Consider the following 21212-nt stretch of genomic DNA (forward strand, 5'->3'; position numbering starts at 1 on the left):
CCCCAGATTTTGTTTCATCCCAAACCTGGACACACTAGACTGTTCTTCTGAACCCTGCCTTGACTGGAAATGCTTTGATAGGATTTCCAAGCTCCAAGGAAGAAAATTGCACCCCTCCCTTGCTTTTCAGCATATGCCAATATGATGTCCTGCAGATGTGTTTGAATGCAGTTCCACAACCCCTTCCCCAGCCCGAAGAATGACGGTCAGGGATTATTATGGGAGATGAAACCCAAGGGGGAACGGTTGTGAAGGCTGGAGGAATATCAGTGATCGCGCCTGAGGCTTCGATGTTCTCCTGGACTTCGTTTCCCCGGGTTGGAAGACTGTCAGGACAACAACAAAAAAAACACAACACAAGAGCTCATCTTCGGAACAGTAAAACAAAAGGAGAAATTGCTGTCGATTACAATCGCTTTTCAGAAAAGAGAAGGTGCACCTGAGACAAGGAAACGTTTGAATGAGGCTTTTGGTCCTTTGTGTCTCCAACGGGGTCCCCTTCCCGCTCTTCCTTCCTTTTTTTTTTAAGTGGGAGCGAGGAAAACTCTCCCCCCCCAGCCACTTTGAGAGGCGGCAGAGCTTTGTTAGTGAGCCAGGCGCCCTCTGCCGGCGGCAGTTGTATCTTGCTTGCCTTTCACACGCGGGATGGGAAAGAAAAAGTTTGGAAAAGTTTTGGAAGTCGCGGTAAAGTGATGAGAGTGTGGCGGTTCGCCCCCCCACTCCGCCTCCTGGCTTTTCCTTAGCTGTGTGAGCGTGCGTGTGTGAAACCGACATGATGACATCCACAGTAGTGCCCGCCTTCCCGTGCCTGTTCAAATAGCATTTCCCTACATCTATCGCCATCGAAAAACTAGGATCCCCGCTACCTCCGCCGTCCCGCACCCACCCCCCCTTTTCTCAGGGAAAGAGGGAGAGAGAAAGAGAGAGAGAGAGAAATCACTTTATTTTCCCACCTCTTTCCTTCTAAGCGCCAAGGGAAAAATAGAAAGCGGGGCAAACCCTCAGTAACTCTCGGCCAGCACAAACCGATTTTCCTCTGAAGAGTTGCACCCCCCCCCCCCCCGCTCCTCGAGCATGGCGGAGGCTCGGGATCAGCGCCGCCGAGGGTTCGCGAACCATCCTTGCGGGACCATTTAACACGGCCTCTTCCCCTCCCCTCCTCCTCCTCCTCCTCCCCCCCTCACCGTCCCGCCAACCAGGGCAGCGGATGCGAACTCTCGCTTTTTTTTTTTTTTTTTGCACTTGTCAGATGCGGATGGGACATTGGCCGGCTGGGATCGAGACACCCGAGGCAATCCGACCGGCGAAGAGCTCCTCTTAAAAAGCAGCCGGCAAGGCGGGTCCCCGGGGAGGAACAGGATGCAGCCCCACCTGGCGCTGATCTGCGTTGCTGTGCTCGGGGGGGCCTTGCCGACGTCGGCTCGACCCGAGCCCAAGTTGCGGCAGCAAATGGACCCAAGGCGATGTGAGCTGCCCCGATCGGTGAGCTGGGCGAGCGAGGGAGGAGTGGCGAGAGGAAAGGTGTACGCGGTGGAAGGAGGTGTGGGTGGCGGAGATTCCAAGTAAGCAGAGCCTGGGCAGCGCCACGTGCGGGAATCTCTTGGGATCTCCTGGGATGATCCCCCGAAGAGCCCCTCAGTCAGCCAGAGGTTTCTTTCCCAGGACCCCGAAAGTTTGGGCTTTGCGATTGGGCCCTTAAGATCTGGGGGATGATACTGGGCCCACTGGCATCTCCAGCATCCCCTCTCAGGTGCCCTGGCTGGGCTCTCTGGGGAGCGCTGCCTTTGGCCGGAGAACCGGGACTGGAAAGAGGGGATGTAAATGGTCAACTTGATAAGAAGGCAGACTTCAGCGTCTGCCCCTTAGGCAGCACCGAACGTATTGGGCTGCTTGGCTGGTGAACGGTAGCAAGCAATCCTGTAGTCAGGTCGTAGACTTTTACTACCAGATAGGCTAACCGCCTCTGCTTGCCAACACTGGAGCCCTTCCCATCTTTTCTCAGGCATCCTCTGAAAAAGTTTAGGCCATACCTAGATAGCTAATAATATAGGTATGATTATACCTATGTATGTGCTGCTACTCTTATTCTTATTTGCTCTTATTCGAAGCAAAGCTAATAACTCTTAGGGTCCTTCGGTCAATTTTTTCCATATTCTGTAATTTGTTTTTTTTTAAAACAGGATTTTCACGGGGCGATGTATAGTTTAGTAAAATAAAGGCAGCATAATTTACAGCATAATGCCACCTATTCATGTTTCTGAAACGGCAGCTCCTTTAAATAAGTTATAGTGCCAAACTAGGACCTGCCTTCACTGTGCCATGTCCCTTATTAGAAGATTTGGGCCACCTGTCCTGCAGTGTCTTAGCCTCAGCTACCTCAGAGTTGTATTTAGGTTAGGCTGGAGAAGTAGATAACCATGTATATACTGTTTTGAAATCCTAGAGAAAATGGGGCGCCTCGGTGCAAAAACTCAGGTGAATGGATTGTCTTGACCTTTAGAAGCGCTGTGGTTATTACCTGTATCATCTGTTGCCTCAGGTTATATGAAAGCCAGTGGAACTACACACTTGCTTCCAATTTAGGATCAAAAGACTTGCTTCTGTCAGGAGTACAGGCGGCATAAAATTAGTATGTATTACTGACAAATTATGGCTGTCTGGGACAATCGGTTAAGGATTTGCAGAACTTCTCTGCATAGTGAGCCCACTTAGATTGGATAAAAGAATGATTACAAGGTTATCTCTTAAGTATATAGTTCTGGCCTGATCAAATGCAAGGATAAATGACCCAAATAGCTGATCTTAGCTTAGATAAAGAAAGAAGATAAACCTGTTCCACTGAGTGCAGCTTTATATATGTGTTTGATGTACTTATGTTCTGTCCAAAAATGTACATATATAACGATGAACAAAATCTTGCTTGTATTAAATGTATTTCTTCCATACAAGAAGGCTGTTTAAAGTTCAGTAACCTATAAAGGAGAATATTTGTAGCTCAGGATTGAAACGAGGAGTCCTTGCTGCTCTCTGAGCTTGGTTATTTCCTTGCAGACCTTCCATTACCCAAACTAGGTAACATCATCAGGGCAAGCTCAGAGAGCACCAAGGACAGTAACCTATTCCATTGTTATAGCTCTCTCCAACTCAACGGAGTCACTTAGATATTAAGGCATAATATATCAGTGAAGTGACTTAAATCTGTATCTTTCCCTGCAACAGATAATGAGTTAAAATCTTTATTGAATTCAGTAGAATTGTTCTAGCACATGTAATGTCAATAGATATTGCTTCAATCTCTCTTAGGTTAGTATCAGAGAGATTATGTGAAACAATAGTCTTCAAAGAATTCCAAAATAGGTGACAATCACAGTACACACCTGCATTTTCCCTCTGAGTCATTTACTTTTTTAAATATATATATATATATTTGCTGGCCTTAAATATCTTGGTCACAGCACAGTCCCTGAGGCTGATTCGTTTCCTTTCTGATTTCTTTTGCTTAGCAAAGAGACCTGAACTCTTTCCTCTGGACAATCCGGAGAGATCCCCCTGCCTACTTATTTGGCACCATCCATGTGCCTTACACACGGGTGTGGGATTTTGTTCCTGAGAACTCCAAAGCTGCTTTTCAAGCCAGCTCCAGTGTGTATTTTGAGTTGGATCTCACAAACCCTTCCACTATCTCAGGCCTGGCCAACTGTCAGTTGCTTCCTCGTGGAGAGAATTTACAGGATGTGCTTCCCCGGGATCTTTACCATCGCCTCAAACGCCATCTTGAGTATGTCAGGTTGATGCTGCCTCACTGGATGACTCCGGATCAAAGGGGCAAAGGCCTTTACGCTGATTACCTTTTCAATGCCATTGCTGGAAACTGGGAACGCAAGAGGCCTGTCTGGGTAATGTTGATGGTCAATTCCTTGACTGAGACGGACGTCCGTTCACGAGGAGTGCCAGTGTTGGACCTCCATCTGGCTCAAGAGGCCGAAAGGATGAAGAAAGGCACGGGAGCTGTGGAGAGAGTAGAAGAGCAATGCCACCCTCTGAATGGGCTGAACTTCTCCCAGGTAAGGGGGATCTAAGATCTTTTAATTTTCCAGAGAGTGTCTTCCCTTTAAAAAGAGCTGGCATTAGTTTGGGGCAGGCAGAAACTGCCGAATGAATTAATGCCAGATGCTAATGCATCCTATGTTTATATTCTTCAATGAACTTTCGTGAAATTCTTCTATGAAATGTAGATTTAATCTTTAGATAATGTGATAACTGCAATAAACTTACAACCTAGAATCCCAGTACCAGGGCAGGATGTTAACACTGAATACCTGCATGGCGTAGGAATAAGATTTAAAGCCTCCTTGGCACACGTATCTTTTCTAAACAAGAAAGTTTAGCATGTGTGTTTAGGATAGAATTACCGTGTGATTTCTTCCATAATTTGCATTATGGTTAAATATGAAAACTGATTTTTGAAGATAACCTTGAGGAGCATTTGGAAATCGGGTATGGTGGGAAAAACATCAACGCTGCAATGATGCCATGGTTTTGAAAAGAATATCAGATGTGTAATATATGACACACACACACATAAATACAGTAGATAGGCAGCTATACTATATTGTCAAAAGTATTCGCTCACCTGCCTTTACTCGCATATGAACTTATATTGGCTCCCAATAGATCTTCAGGTGCAATTCAAGTTTCCTGGTTATTGCCTTTAAAGCTTTAGATACCATAGAACCGAGCTATTTGCAGGACTACCTGCTCCTCTCAACCTCTGCCTGCCCCATGCATTCCCATATGGACATGCCGCATGCATGCAGATCTCTGCTGACTGATGTCTAATGGATGTGGTTACAAATTCTCTACCCAATACTCATATTAATACAGAACAGATAAATGAAAATCAGCCTGATAAAATCCAGACCAACTATAATTAGCACAAAGAATAATGAAAAAAAGTCATTAATTTGGAGACGTCACGTTATAACTGATATGCATCTGTAGGATAATAAAAATGAATGCAGCATGGAGTAGACTAAGGAAATATCTAGCCACATTATGGGCAGTAATGCGGTGTCAGTGACTCAACAATGAATCCAAAGGGGGAAAAATACTAACAGCAATTCAGTTGGGAAGACATAATCACAGGTTAAATACTGTAAGTTCATATGCGAGTAAAGGCAGGTGAGTGAATACTTTTGGCAATATAGTGTAGCTCTTTCTAGGTGTGCCTTTCAATGAGCATTGATACTAGTGTCTTAGAGGTCAGATTTATTGTGTCGGATGCTTTACGTGCAACAGTGAGAAGCTACAGAAAATTGTCTGAAATTAAGTCACTATGCATGTTAATGACATGCAGGGGAGGAGGAAAATCTAGCCATTTAGCCTGGATCTGCTCCATGCCAAGATGGAAAGGTCCTCAGCACCCCATGCATTTTGTGGAAAGACAAATGCTATATATTTTGTCAAACCCATTCAGATCCAGAAGGGGTTGCTTTCTGCTGCTGCATGTGGGCTTTTCTTTCATTGCTCCTGGGCCAACATGGTCTTACAGTTACCCCAATACCTGTTTTAAATGAATGTATGGAATAAGAGCATATGGAATCCAGTGCAATTCTATACACATCTATTAAGCAATAAGCTCCGTTAAATTCAGAAGGGCCTCCTTCGATGGACATACAGACAGGAGTGGATCTTCAGTTCAGGATATTTACTGTTTTTATAGTTACCGGTATATAAAAATGCTGGGATGCTCCTGAAAGAATGCAGTTTCTAATTGTATTTGGGAAGGGCTTAAATCCTCTACCGAAGAGTGCTGATATAGGCTTGTTTTCTACTTCTAAATGTAGATGTTATCTGTATGTTTTATATGTACATACTACAGTATATACTTTATAAGTCAAAAGAAATGCATTATTAAGGGTATTCATAAGGGTAGAATTCCAGGGGTGGGTTGCTGACGGCATTACTGTTGGAACAGCGCACCGAATCTTTTGCACATGTGTGCTAGTTTCACTCACCCACACGCCAAACGTGCGCTCCGGGCGCATGCACATTTGCACCTAAAAAGGTCTGCGCATTCACACGTTAGAAAAGGGGAAAAAATACATTTTTGCAATGAAGATTGTCCTGCGCATGTGCAGAACCGAAAATCAAGATGGCGCCACCACCGCAAGAACTGGTTCAGGGGCGTGGCAGTCCAAGTTACTACCTACCCGGCCAAACCGGTCCGAACTGGTAGGAAGCCACCTGTGTTGTGTTCCCTTATACCCAATCTATATTCATTTTGTGTGTGTGTAATAATATTGTTTATAGTAAATGCTACGATGTTAACTTATTCTTGGGTTGTATGTATGTGTGTTTATGGTATTAAAATACGGATTGTAAAATTACAGCTGCTTCTCATTTACAGCAAAACCATCAGCATTAGACACCCATTGTGCTCACAATCTAGATTTATCCCTTGATTTAGGTAATGGGCTTCTTATGCTTCTCTGAAGAATACATTGTCTGTGAGATTTTGAATGGAGCACTGCTTTCCATTAAGCCGCTCTCCCAAAGATCACCTGTAAAAATATGTAATTAGTTGATCATCCAGCAAAAAAAAAAAAAAATAGATGGCAGAATTGAAATAAAATGGGAAAAACATTCTAACAGATTCTTTTTGTGATCGTTTATTTGTCCAAATAGTTTCAATTTTGATACAGCCATAGAAAAAAGTATGTGTGAAAACAATCAGGTCTTTTCTTAGAAAATGTTATAATTACCGAACACCTGTTTTAAAGGAGAGGTATGGAATCCGTGCCCTTTGGATGTTGCTTGACTAGAGTAGGTTGATTACAGTATGTTGATAGCAAGAAGGGGTGAGACTTACTTGATTCTTATCCATTGACCATATTGTTGATGTCCATAAAAGCTGAAAGCATGAAAGATTACAAATTTTCAATCTTGGATTAAAAGACTTGATAGGAATTTCCTTTTCAAGTGAGGGATTTAACTCCAATCAAACTTTTTTTAATCAATTGCTTATAACAATACATTGAGAGAATATTGCTAGATTTTTGTCTTCTCCCTTATGAATTCTTCGCCAACTAATGATGTAGACATTTGCCATCAATCCCAAAGATCCTCCTCTAAGCAAATGCATTTTTACATCTGGAATTCAAATCCATTTTCCCCCTGTTCTGGAATTGCAAGAAAATAGGGCTATGCAAAGGTTTAAAATAGGCTTTGCTGTTTCAGTAACGGTTTTACTTTATTAATATTGGCACTGTAGAATAAATATTTTCAGGTTTTGAAGGGTGTCAATGGAATTACAAATCTGTGTTCATAAATTGGGTCATTAGTATGCAGTGAGTATCTAGGGCAAAACATTAGTTCCATTTTTTAAAAAAGATTTAAAAACGACTAGGAGAAACCCAACCAATCAGTAGCAAGTAATGAATCAATATTCTTCGGCCTACTTGTTGCAAAGTGAACAACATATTTGTGACAGTTTCATTGAAGAGTTAACGTTCAGATTCCTATTTTAAATGCAGACTGCAGTACTTGAAATCAAGTTCACAATAATTAGCAGAGACACACTGTGCTGCTTATGATGCTGGAGTCTCTATCGGGTCAAATAGTACTTAAATCTTTTAAAAGTGCTTCATAAAAATGTACAGTGGGAAGTTTTTCAAATCTGAACTACATAATACATTTTTGTGGCTGTAAGCATGAACTGTCTTTTTTAATCTCTCAGGATGAGAACTAGTGCTGGTTTATATTTCTTCCCCCCGAGAGTCTGATTTTAACTCTGCACATCATTATTCTTAGTAGATTTTTCTACGTAATAAAGGGGGAAAAAAAGATTAAATACTCCAAAGAAGGCTTTGGTTTTATAAATCCATTACTTCCAGACTCATTGATTTGGGATAGTTGAACAATTACTGTCATTCACAAGCAGGTAGTCTATCAGATTTAAAGATACCTTAGTAGTTTTTACTTTGGCTGATGAATCACATCATCCTAAAGTGGATGCTATGTTTATATTTTTATGCAAGTCCTTTATGGAATAAAAATTGACATGGTAGCAGAATTAATATGTATGCGGGCATCTGAAAGATACATTAAAAAACCACAGACAGTCTTGCTGACAGCAATAGAAGAAAAGAAATAAAAGATAGTTAAAATGCAAAGTCTCTTCTATCATTTTCGTATTGCAGTCTAAGAGCCGGTTGGCTGGCCTTCACAGCTGGCAAATTGTTTAAAAGGAGCAATTTGTAATGTTATCATATGGTCTAGCAATTCTGCTGTTGGTTTTACTGTTATGGCCTTAATTGAAAGGAGTGGATTATGATGAACAAGATTTCCTCTCTAAATCCTGAATCTCCGGCCTTTTTCTAAGAAAACATATAATTAGTGGTATTAATGGTAGAAATTAGAAATTGACCAGAATTTGTTTTCCAGTGGTATGTCTAGGTTGATGGGAACAACATCTGTGATCATTTACAACATTGAATCTGTTCTGAGCATCAGTAGGGCTCTCTTTAACCTGCTTTAAGCATTACTTTAATTGCAATATGTGTAACGTACAACATTTGGAAACAAGGTCCCAGAAGACATGCTATAGTGAAATGTTGTTAGGCATCTGCTTTCAAGAATTTCAAGAGGGGGCAAGAGGTTTGCTCTTTTGTCCTAAAAGCTTAGTTTTTTTTTACCCCTTTCCAGGGGTGGGTTCCTGCCAGTTCTAACCTCTTCTATAGAAGAGGTTCCACAAATCTACAGTGCCGTTTAGAACTGGTTCCAGCTCCCTCTCCACGCCCGTCCGCACATCATCAAGATGAAGAGCGAGAGGAGGAATTCTGGGAGTTGAAGTCCACAAGTCTTAAAGCTGTCAAGTTTGAACACCCCTGGTTTTTTTTTTAAGGGTTAGGGATGCAAGGGTGTTGTAACTTGACAGCTTTAAGACCTGCACACTTCAATGCCAGAGTTCCTGAGCCAACATTTTGGTTGCTAAGCAAAAGCGTTGTTAAATGAGTTTCACCACGTTTTATAAGTTGGCCACGCCCACTCAGTCACATGGCTGCCAAGCCACTCCCACCCGGTCACATGGATGGCAAGCCACTCCCACAAAGAAGGCCACACCTACAGAAGAGGTTCTAAAAAATTTGAAACCCACCACTGCCCCTTTCCCATCTTTATATTACACTACTAAAATACTATATGGGATACTACAAAATATCAGTCTATCCAATGCTGAATTCTTATGCCTTCTGGAACAATCTGAAGATGTTTCAAAGGAAGAAAGCTCAATTTTTCAGAACCTTCATTAGCATTTGAAGAGGGTATGTAATGTTTGATTCAGAGATTATGGCAAAAATTTAACAAGCCGCAGTGGCCTAATTCACTTATGCTAAGATATAAACCATGATTTACAAGCTTAATGGCTGAGTTCCTGTGTTAAGCCAAAACCAAATATACCATGCACCAGTTTAAGACAACACATATTCTGAACAGAAAATTGTATTTTCAAAATAAATTCCTTTGCATCATTAAGTTCTTCCTTAATCTGATGTCTTAGTGTACTGATCTGAACCCAGGGGGATTTTATTGTAAACATTTCTTGATTTGCTTGCATAAAAGACCCAATTGAATTGAATCCTTTGTGCAGCAAACAGAAAACAACAACAATGCAATATCCCAAAGATCTCTTCTCTCGTTTTCACTTCAGTTTATATGGAAGAAAATCTTTCCCCAGCCAAAAACACACCAGCATTTCAGCAGCAAAACCACTCAGTGTCGCTGCCAAGAATATAATATGGACATAGTCTACTCAGCTCAAGGGAGAATTTTAATAGGATCCTATTCAAGTCCCTTTGGAATTAAGGGGATTTATTACAAAATAAGCTTGCATTGGTTTATGCTTCCTGACTGGGCCCAGATTTCGACAATCTTTTGGTGTTTATGAGTCTGCGGTATATGTGTGTGTATGCAACAGTGAAAAATGTATGTGTGGCAGAATGGCTTGTGCTTGAATACACATATGGATATCAACTTTACTTTCCAATTAAATTGCTTTGTTTTATTAGCAATTAATATACATTTACTTATTCATTTTGCTTTGGCCCTGCCTTCTTTTTAGAATTTGGTCTTTGTTTGATATTTCATATGTGCAACAAATATATATCACATACTCATATTTGCTGGAAGAAAACAATTCTCAGGATTGTTTGCAACGGAAGTTGGGAACCGTGGCTAAAATCTAGAGAGGCTGGTGGTGTAGAGGATCTTTGACTGTTTAGAAGCTAACAAGCAAACAATTCAGAAGATGATGATGATGAAAAAACTCTTCAATAGTGAGAAAACTATGTTCATGTAGTCATAAAGAGTCAAACATGATTGAGGCTATTTTATTTTTATGGTGGAACACATCAACTCAACAAGCACCTTGAATTGTACTCAGAAGTTATTGGAATCTGATGCAACCGATGGAGTAGTTGTATTACATGGCCAAGATAAATTGTGCCCATAACTATCTCCCCCATTGCTTCTAGACCAACTGAAGCTTCTGTATGATCTTCAGAGGGCAGACCAATGTAAAACATGTTGCAATAGTTCAATTGTAAGGTGCCTATGGATGGAGGAAATTTTAGTTTTAAGTCTTTGCAGTTTCAAAATAACGTTGAATGTACAGGTTTCCTTTGGAATATGGAACATTGAAGTCCATTGGAGTTGGGCGGCTAAATAAACATAAATAAATAAAAGTAAGATATCATAACAAATGTACATAGATGGCTTTTTATTTAGCATCAGATAATGACCAGTAAGAGTGAACGCCGATATAGTGGCTTGATTTAATTTTAAGATAGACATTTATATAGGCCAGGCATTGGCAGGGATGAACAAAGATTTATATAAAATTTGCAGAAACAAATGTAAATACACGGATACTAATTTAAAATATATGGTAATTATGTGAATAAAATGGCATCTGTCTTCCATTAGTATAAGAGTGTGTCTTGGCGTTCTATGTACACACTCAATACTATTTGTGTTTCCACTGTTGATGTCAACGCTTTCAATGACTCTTTTCCTTTAAATGGAACGTGACTGTTCAGCTTCTCAAATAGAGAACTGCTCTTTGTAAGCTAGGCTCCATGTGATACTTTTAAGTCCATTTTCAGAGTGATTACAAAACGTCCAAACAAACATGATACAGGTGACTTGCAGGCATAATGCGTTATTGTATGGATTGTTTTCCTCCTTTTATTATTTTCCCTATTATTAAGCAGCTCTGAATGCATGCAGGGTGCAAAGGATTGCTCACTGTGGGTACTGGAAGGGCAGGGCTTTCTCTCTATTTCTCCTGATTTTGTTGGTGGGGGGGGGAAGGAAGGGAAAGGATTGGAAAAGCATATGAAAGCAATAATTAATATTTCCCTCCCCAACACTCTTGAAGATCTGTGTTATATTTTCAAGTAGGAAAACAAAAAGATCTGGTAACACATATATAACCTGCTATATGAAAGCATAAATAGGTCCTTCTCAATGCAGAACCTAATTACCTCCTGTAGGCATCCTTGTTCATACTCAGATAGAAGCCCAGTTAGTATTTATCCTTGCCCTCTTTTCCATAGTTTACAATCGTTTCCCAATTTGTTAAATGTGTGGAAGGTAGGGAAAGATCTATTGTATTTAAAAGTATGATTTATGCCTGAAATTACATATTCTGAGCATGCCTAGTTTTCCAATGTAATTTTTCATTTATTCTGTCACTTCTGACTACAGTATTTGTAACCTGTAGAATATCATTTCACCATTTTGTCTGCCAATAATTTCTTCTTTGATTTCATATAAACACCAGGTTGGATCATCAAAGATAAGTTCTTAGACAACTTGTTTGCTGTGAGTCTCTTTCAATTGCCTTTAGTTTTTCCAAGGAGCAGGAATCTCCCCTAGTTATCCTCATTTTTGTATTTTGCACTAAAGATATATAAACTTTAGCTTCATTGTTAGTGCTTCTTATGAGCGGTGTGACTTTACTTCAACTAACATTGTATGGTGTGTATTTCTTGTGGTATTATCAACCATTTTATCGAGCATCATATTCAAAGCATTAATTTTTCTTCAATCATTCTGATGGTCAGCTTCTTCAGCCTTCTATTATAATTGGGAAAACTACGGCCATGACAGGATTATGGGATGTTAAGTAAGTTTGGGAATATACACAGGTAACAATAATAACCCCAGAAGTGTCATCTGCTTCTAATTAGGTGCAAACATGTCCCATGTCTAGTTGCCTCTTTCTGTAAAATGTTCTTTTAAAAATAATAATAAGAAAATAAAATGTTATGCAGCAATAGTTTCTGTGGTTTTTATATATTTATAGAATCTACGCTATTAGTCACTTGTGTTCGTCATTTTCTTCTCTAACTACAATCTATTTCTGGTTTGATATCTTGCATCAACTTTTTAGCTGGGATGCCAGAATATTTCTTGATGCCTCTGAGTAATGATCACTCACAACTTCTGTCTTTCTCTTGCTTCATTTTTGTATGATAGTCTTAATTTTGGGGAACCATGGATTCCTCCACCAGCTTCAATATGTCACGCTAATCTATGGCTCAGAGAACCTAGGAGCTTTGTTTAACCTTTGAAATGTGCATTCGATTCTATGCCTTTAGCTTATTTTATTCCTGTCTGATTTTCGTTTTGCCGCTTTCTTTCATCTCCTATCACTGGCTCTTTGTAGGTAACCTTAATCCTCTTGCAGTTGGAGTCTAAGCCTTTTACCCTGTTGCTGCGTTTTCAAAATGATCAAAATGGCCTTGTGGAGGGTTTGACATTAGCATCTTGATTTTTAAATCTGCCCATTGAATCTCTTCTCCATGGGGAGCGCGTTTCTTTCCCCTTCAGTGAGAAAGAACTCTGATGGACTGAATGAGACAAAACAAAGGACACTACCTAGTCTTTCTCTATTATTATGTTTAAGTCATGAATATGATTATCTAGATTATATTATGCTATCCGCAGCAAAGTGCAGTTGATTAGATCAAACCCAGAGGTAAAAGAAGGACTCTGTCTAGGCCCTGCCAGAATTCACACTTAAACCCCATCTCCTTCCTCCTTTCTTAACTCTTAGATAGACAAATAAACATTGTTGCCTTGCTTTTCTGCTTCTTCCCCTGGCATTAAGTGGCAAGAGTGACTTTGTTAACTGTGTCAGTCTTCATTGCTCAGCTCCTGCTGTTCTATCAGACCCAGAGACACGGCAGCTCTGATTACTCCATTGATAGAATTTCAGAGAGTTGCAAGTGCTATTTAATGAAAGGCTGATGGGTGGCCCTTTGTGCTGGGTCTGTGAGCAGCAGGAAACATTCGTAGACACACATAGACCATATTTTGATCTGCCCTTTGGCTTCCTTTCCTTTCTTTCCCTCTCCTGATCCCTTTCAAAAAAAGTTTAACAAAAGACCTTACCCAGCAAAAGGTTTCTGTTGAGCAGAGCTAAGAGCGGGACCGCAGATTTCATGGAACATATTTGCAAGTGTGCCTAGTGAAGGCTAGGAAACGGTAGTCTTTCTGCAACAGGGTGCATGAGCCCTTAGATGTGCTCATTTCTAGTGCTTCACATGTCATGCAAAAGGTTGAGTTGAGGTGTTCAGGAAAATCACATAGAATATAATTCTTTATTGGCCAGATGTGATTGGACACACAAGGAATTTCTTTTCGGTGCATAAACTCTCAGTGTTCATAAAAGCTATAAGTGATAAATCATATCATAGTCATCATAAAAATACATTCATCATAAATAATAATAATAAATATTTATTTCTTAGCCGCACCCTCTCCCGAAGGACTCGGGGCGGCGTACAATAAAACATATAAAATACATATCTGGACAAGACATACATATAACAAATAACAAGATAAAATCATAAGATACAACATTTAGTGATAGTCATAGGATACTAAGTAAGCAATCAACATAAATCATACTAGGAAATTAAATAAATCAGTATAAATCCTAAAGACACAAGCAACAAGTTATAGTCATAAGTAGAAAAGGAGATAGGAAAGATAAGAACAACAATAGTAATACAGGCCTTACTAAGTAGTTTGATAGTGTTGTGGGAATTAGTGGTTTAGCAGAGTGATGGCATGTGGGTTTGGGGGGGACTATCCTTGTGTCTAGTTGTTCTGGTGTGCAATTCCCTAGACTTGAACATCGTTTTGAGGGTAGATGTTTTTACATGCCTGTGTAAAGAACAAGCAGAAGTAGCCCAAGATACATTTTGCCACATCAGAAATAGGAGACAAAAACACCTTCGTTCCTTTTCTATAGGTAGTTCTCCACTTACAACAGTCCGTTTAGTGACCGTTCAAAGTTACAACAGCACCAAAAAAAGTGATCCGTGACCACTTTTCACTCTTACAACTGTTGTAGAATCCCTATGGTCACATGATCAAACTTCAGATGCTTGGCAATGGACTCATGTTTATGACGGTTGCAGTGTCCCGGGGTCATACGATCCCCCTTTGTGACTTTGTGACAAGCAAAGTCAACGGAGAGGCCAGACTCACTTAACAACAGCTTTACTAATGTAAAAACTACAGGGATTCACTAAACAAGAGAGATCGTAAAATGGGTCAAACACACTTAACAAATGTTTCACTTAGCAACGGAAGTGTTGGGCTCAATTGTGGTTGCAATTGTACTTATTAAAAAAATCTGTCTGAGCTGGTAGTTACATGGATAGCCGTCTTATTGTACAGGGTGAGGCAACCTCATGAGATAGGAGATGTGGGAACATGGCAAACGTGTGGTGGAAAAAACATTTCTTTAGTACTTTGGAAGTAAAAGTCATTTGCCAGACAAGATGGATTTTATATGGGGAATGGATTGAGCAAATCATCTTGCCTTTTGACTTTTGGCGAAACCTCTTAAGTCAGTCTTAAACAACTGGACCTTATTTCAGTATTAATTACAAGAATTACATCTTTTGTTGCAATTGAGGAACACAGAAAAGGAGCAAAGGACAAATCTAGTAGTTTATTAGAATGAATGAGCTGGAAGGGACTTTGGAGGTCTTGTATACCAGCCCCTTGCTCAAGCAGGAGAACCTCAGGGGTGGGTTTCTGCCAGTTCTAACCTCTTCTATAGAAGAGGTTCCACAAATCTACAGTGCCCTTTAGAACCGGTTCCAGCTCCCTCCCCCCGCCCGTCCGCACATCATCAAGATGAAGAGCGAGAGGAGGAATTCTGGGATTTGAAGTCCACAAGTCTTAAAGCTGTCAAATTTGAACACCCCTGGGGGTTTTTTCTAAAGGGTTAGGGGTGCAAGGGTCTTGTAACTTGACAGCTTTAAGACCTGCACACTTCAATGCCAGAGTTCCTGAGCCAACATTTTGGTTGCTAAGCAAGAGCGTTGTTAAGTGAGTTTCAGCACATTTTACAAGGTGGCCATGCCTACCCAGTCACCTGACTGCCAAGCCACTCCCACCCAGTCACATGTCCGGCAAGCCACTCCCACAAAGCAGCCACACCAACAGAAGAAGTTCTAAAAAAATTTGAAACCCTCCACTGGAGAACTTATACCATTTCAGGTAAGTGACTGTCTAGACTCTTTTTTAAAACATCCAGTGATGAAGCGCCCATGGTTTCTGAAGGCAAGCTGTTCCATTGGTTAATTGTCCTTGCTGTTAGGAAGTTTCTCCTTAATTCCAGGTTGCTTTTCTCTTTGATTAGTTTTCAACCATTGTTTCTTGTCCTGCCCTCTGGTGCTTTGGAGAATAGCTTGACCCCCTCTTCTTTGTGGCAGCCCCTCAAATACTGGAATACTGCTATCATGTCACCCCAAATTCTTCTTTTCTTTAGACTAACCAAACCCAAATCCTGCAGTCATTCTTCACATGTTTTAGCCTCCAGGCCTTTGATCATCTTAGTTGCTCTTCTCATTACTTTTTCCAAAGTCTTAACATCCTTTTTGGTAATATGGTGACCAAAATTGGTTGCAGTATTCCAGGTGTGGCCTTCCTAGGATTTTTTATAAAGCGGTACTAATATGTCATGTGATCTTGATTCTATGCCTGTTTATATAACCCAGGATGGTATTAGCTTTTTGGGGCTGCTGCTGCAGACTGCTGGCTCATATTCAAGGGATCATCCACTAGGACTCCAAGGTCCCTCTCACGGTTACTGTTCATATCATTCCTTTCTGCTGCTTTCTATGACTTTCACTGTCATTGAAACTAAAATGTTGGTTGTGAGTTGTAATGATCATAAAGTGATCACATGACGACACCTGATTTTATGCCTTTTTGTGGTGGCCGTTAAGAGATTGCCGCAGTTGTAAAGCAAACACCATAGCTGCTAATGACCATGATCATTAAGCAAACTATTGTTTGCAGTGAAGCATATTTTGCTGGAAACCTGAAGTAAATGCCGGTTTCGACTAAACCTCATGTGACTTTGGGGTTTGGAAAGAGCCCTAAATGCAGGTGATTGCTGAGCAGTCACATGTCTGGGGGAGGCAATAGACCTTGAAACTTCAAATCCATATTGAAAGTCCCCTTTTCAGAGTCTGTCGTGACTTTGAATGGCTGCCAAGCAACTCGTCGTAATACGAGGACTATCTATATTTCCCATTTGAAGGGACTGCTTCAGTCAACCTAGTGACAGGACCAGTCCCAAAATCTGGCAATATATTTACCAAAAGAAGGAATCTTTGAACACTTCAAATCTTTTAACCTAACCAATCACATCCCCTTGATTGGAAAGCACCACCCGAAGGAAAATTATTGTGCAGACATATCAAGAGATAGCTTTTTGTGCCTTGCTTTTCCTATCATGAATAGTGGACTTGGGTGAAAGTGAGTGGGTCTAATTTTTACAATAATAGACTAATAGAATAACAGAGTTGGAAGGGACCTTGGAAGTCTTCTAGTCCAACCCCCTGCCTAGGCAGGAAAACTTACACCACTTCAGACAAATGGTTATCCAACATCTTAAAAACTTCCAGTGTTGGAGCATTCACAACTTCCAAAGGCAAGTTGTTCCACTGATTAATTGTTCTAGCTTCTAGTTCTACCCTCAGCTGCTTTGGAGAATAGCTTGACTCCCTCATCTTTGTGGCAACTCCTGAGATATCGGAACATTGCTATCATGTCTCCCCCAGTCCTTCTTTTCATTAAACTGGACATATTTGCAAATGTTCTTCATATGTTTTAGCCTCCAGTCCCCTAATCATCTTTGTTGCTCTTCTCTGCACTCTTTCTGGAGTCTCCACATCTTTTTTACATTGTGGCGACCAAAACTGAATGCAGTATTCCAAGTGTGGCCTTACCAAGGCAATACAAAGTGGTATTAAGAGGAAGGACTTTTAATACTGAATCAAACCTTCTCTCTGTACATATATATGTTTATTTTATGTGATTAAATTTATTCTGGTTGCCCAGTCCAGAAGATTCTGGGCAGCTTTCAATCTTCATAAAATCTAGTATGGAAAAATGTCTCTGCTATCATTGGTAAAGTATGATTACCTACCACCAAAAGTAATCTGAAATTATTATAGCAAGTTATTGTATCAGCTGTGTTTAATTCAGCCTATTCCTATATGAAAAAAATGATATTATCTCAGCTATATACTTAGTCTAAAAGCATATATACATACTTTCCCACATACTCCAGTTTGCTGGACCATTTATTTCAATGAACAAGAAGAGAGGAATAAAATATCTGCTATTGGATGCAGTGGGAAGAAAAGAGATAGAACCTCATGAATATTTCAGCCCTCTGAACTTGTTTTTGACATGGGGAATAGTTTAAGGAATTACTTAATACATAATCAAATAAATATAGTGCATGTTACATATACAAGATGTGATATACTTATCTTATTTAGCTCTTCATATCCTTGTTTCTCTGAGTGTGAATTACAAATTTCATCCTGGAACCTAACTGACATGATGAACTTTGGCAGAAATTTCCTACAGCTGATAAAGTTTACTGGAAAATCATCTGCACCTCCCCCCCCCCCAAGAAACCACTCTTGGGCTATATATAATATAAATCTGGGCAGTGGTTGCTCTGCCTTGGTGCTTGTGTGCAGATTAGTGACTGTTAGGATCATAGAAATGGTTCAATGCTTTTTACTCTAAACGAACAATATCATTTGCACCTGCACAGATAAGTACAATATACACAATCCCTTTTTCCATGCATGTGTTCGGAATAATAAAACATTCATCTATTAAGAAATGCAGTATTTTATTTGCGTACACTACATCTTCAAGTTCTTTGAAAGCTTGCTAGACAAGTCGTTTTTTTTCTCAGCCCAATATTCGTGGCTGAGGAATCTGTAGTCATTACAATGATTTAGATAACATCTTCTTTGAACATAGAAAATGCTAACTGAGGCTGATGAGAACATTTAATTAATTAACATAATCTAATGGTCATGTTTGCAAGGCAAAGATGCAAATGGAGCAGCTTCATGCAATTCTAATCATACATATCATCACTTGTGGAAAAAAAAATACACTTTGCCATATGTTGAGAAGCTGGGTAAGACCAGCAGTCTATGACCTCTCAAAGAGTTCTATTGCCAGAAGTCATTTTTTTTCCTGGAGAGGCATATTCAGTTATTTAGTTCCTGAAGCCAACCCACCCAATCCCTTTTACAACCCTAAAGCCTTTTTTTTTTTTTGAAAACCTGCATTTCATTTCTGAGTGTTTAAAGAGGTACACACTAAAAGCATGACTGCCTACATTTTTAAAAAACATTTATGTAGTTGTTCCTACATTCATTTTGGAAACTTGTAGCAAATGGCATTTTTGTTATTTTTGTAAGGCATAGCCATTTGCAGGGTAGCCCTTGGTTCAAGATGGAATATGACAATACATAGGGCGATACAGCCTTCATAAAATGTGACATTAAGCAGATTTAAACATAGGAAGGGCTAGGAGGCCAGGATAGAAGAGGACTGGAGAACAGAGAGAGGAAAAGAGACAGGAGGAAAAAGAAAAGAGATTATTTTTTGAGAAACCTTAGTATTATGCACACTGTTGCTTGAACAGTCTCAACGGACACCAATAATCCTTGGTTTGTTTTCTACAATGAAGCACATTTTTATCCGCCTTTGATGTTTTTCACAGACATTGGCCTTTATAGGTGGAAACATGAGAATAGAGAAGGAATATTTATTTTACATTAGGCGCATATAATAGTTTCACTATGCAAAGGATGCGAAGTCAGCAAAGGGAATGAGGAAAGTGAGAATGAATGGAGAAACTGCAGCTTTGCAGTTACTGGGTGATTTTGTAGGTCTGCTTTGCAGCTTGAATACTGTAACTTTAATAAAATGAAGCAAAAAGTAAATTTTTATTCCACCAAGGAGGCTTTTGTAGCAAGACAGTTAAGATGAAAGCATTTGCTTTAAATATATCTAAATTAGCTTATAGAAACTGAAAACATTGATTAACCGAATATAGTGTTTTGAATGGAATTGGAATAAAAATCAAAATGGTCAATTTGTAGAACTGCCTGTTGACAAGATTGAGACATTCACACATGTTTAATCCTGAGAGCTACTATGCTTTATCTAATATTGCCTTTATTTTGATAACAAAGTGGCTTTAATGAAAGAGTATCAGATCAAATTCTCTGTGACCTAGATAAAATTGTTTAATTCATTTCCAAATGTATGAAGGGAGCCATATGTCTTCCTGTATTTAGAAGGAACCTGGAGTAAATGAAGAGTTCACGACAGACAACTGTAATAGTCTGATACAGGACATCTTTCTGTTTTTAGTTCTTGGAAGTTACACATCCTACTGTGAGTCTCCATTCTTCTCTGGCTCCCTCCAGGCTTCGTGATAAGTAGGTATAATTGTGTGTATACGCTTGTCAAAATGTGCCAGGATTCCATTTGGAAGCTTAGTCTCTACATGATTGCCACTTGAGATTCTTAACTAGAAGAAAGAGTGATATTGTTGTTTCAGGTGGTAGCATGACTCTACTTCTATCTGGCATCTCTTTCATTCTTCCTAAACTGGCTTATACCTTAGTCTTTGAATCGCTGGGTCTTTATCAAGGCAACAACTTCCTAATTCTTCCTTATTTGTTGCTGCTTCTTGCACGTCTTCCTGACTTGTTTTGTGTTTTATCTCGAGCACTCCCTTCTTAATTAAAGAGAATTCTGGATGTCTGGCCTCAGTCTTCGTAGGGATGGGTGAAATGTGTTTATCTTCATTTTGTAATACTCTGGATTTTTTTGTTTGTTTAGAATTGTTTAGAAAATATTTTTCCCTACATTCCCAAAGGTTCGAATGATTCATCTTGAAAATCTTAACTATTGTCATCAGCCCTCTTGGCTGTATATTTCCTGCTGAGATATTTGAGTATAATGCTTCCTACTATTTCATCTCTCTGTAATGGGCTCACCAGAATTTGCATTCTCTGGGGAAGAAACCAAGCTCTGAATTATGGTGAAATCTAATGTTTTTCCCTACCGGTTCTGTGGGCGTGGCTTGGTGGTGATGGTGTGTCATGTGACTGGGTGGGCGTGGCTATGTAATCATGTGACTGGGGGGGTCAAAAAACAGAAACTCACTTTAACAATGTCCTGCTGGAGCAGGGGTTTGGACTAGATGACCTCCAGGTCCCTTCCAGTCCTGGTTTGTTGTGCTCTTTCAAGGTATCATCTGAAGCTGAGTCTACTGCCAGGTTTGTGGTCCTTCATTCCTCTCCTTTTCCCTCCCTCCTTCCCTTTTGCATTAGCCCCACCCCTTATTTTTGGCCTAGCAGGCCTCAGAGAAGCCTCCTGGGAACAAAAGCAGACCCCAAATGCTAAAAAAAAAAAAGTGAAAAAAAGTTCCTACCATCGTGCTGATCGTTAGAACTTTTTTTAAAAAACTTTGTTAAGCATTTTTTACTATCGGTTTGGGCGAACCAGCCCGAACCGGTAGCATTTCACCCCTGATTGTCACCACTGAACTGACTGTCTCTCAGTTAACTTCCCTTATCATAATTGGTTGGAAATGATAGACAAGAGTAACTATCATCTAAACCAGTGGTTCTCAACCTTCCTAATGCCGCGACCCTTTAATACAGTTCCTCAGGTTGTGGTGACCCCCAACCATAAAATTATTTTATGATTTCCGTATTTCTTCGAAAATATGTGTTTTCCAATGGTCTTAGGCGACCCCTATGAAAGGGTCATTCGACCCCCAA

General features: G+C 40.0%; 1 protein-coding gene across 1 annotated transcript in view; it reads left to right on the top strand.

Moving 5' to 3' along the window:
* Positions 1-1214: 1214 nt before the first annotated feature.
* Positions 1215-21212, top strand: part of TRABD2B (TraB domain containing 2B) — a 238864-nt gene continuing 218866 nt past the window's right edge. Inside the window, exons 1-2 of the mRNA XM_081949389.1 lie at positions 1215-1482; positions 3504-4064. Of these exons, the coding sequence (XP_081805515.1) occupies positions 1360-1482; positions 3504-4064 (684 nt within the window). The 5' untranslated portion in view covers positions 1215-1359. The remainder of the gene's footprint in view (positions 1483-3503; positions 4065-21212) is intronic.

This window comes from Natrix helvetica, assembly GCF_964273705.1.
Source record: "Natrix helvetica genome assembly, chromosome: 3".
Lineage (NCBI taxonomy): Eukaryota > Metazoa > Chordata > Lepidosauria > Squamata > Natricidae > Natrix > Natrix helvetica.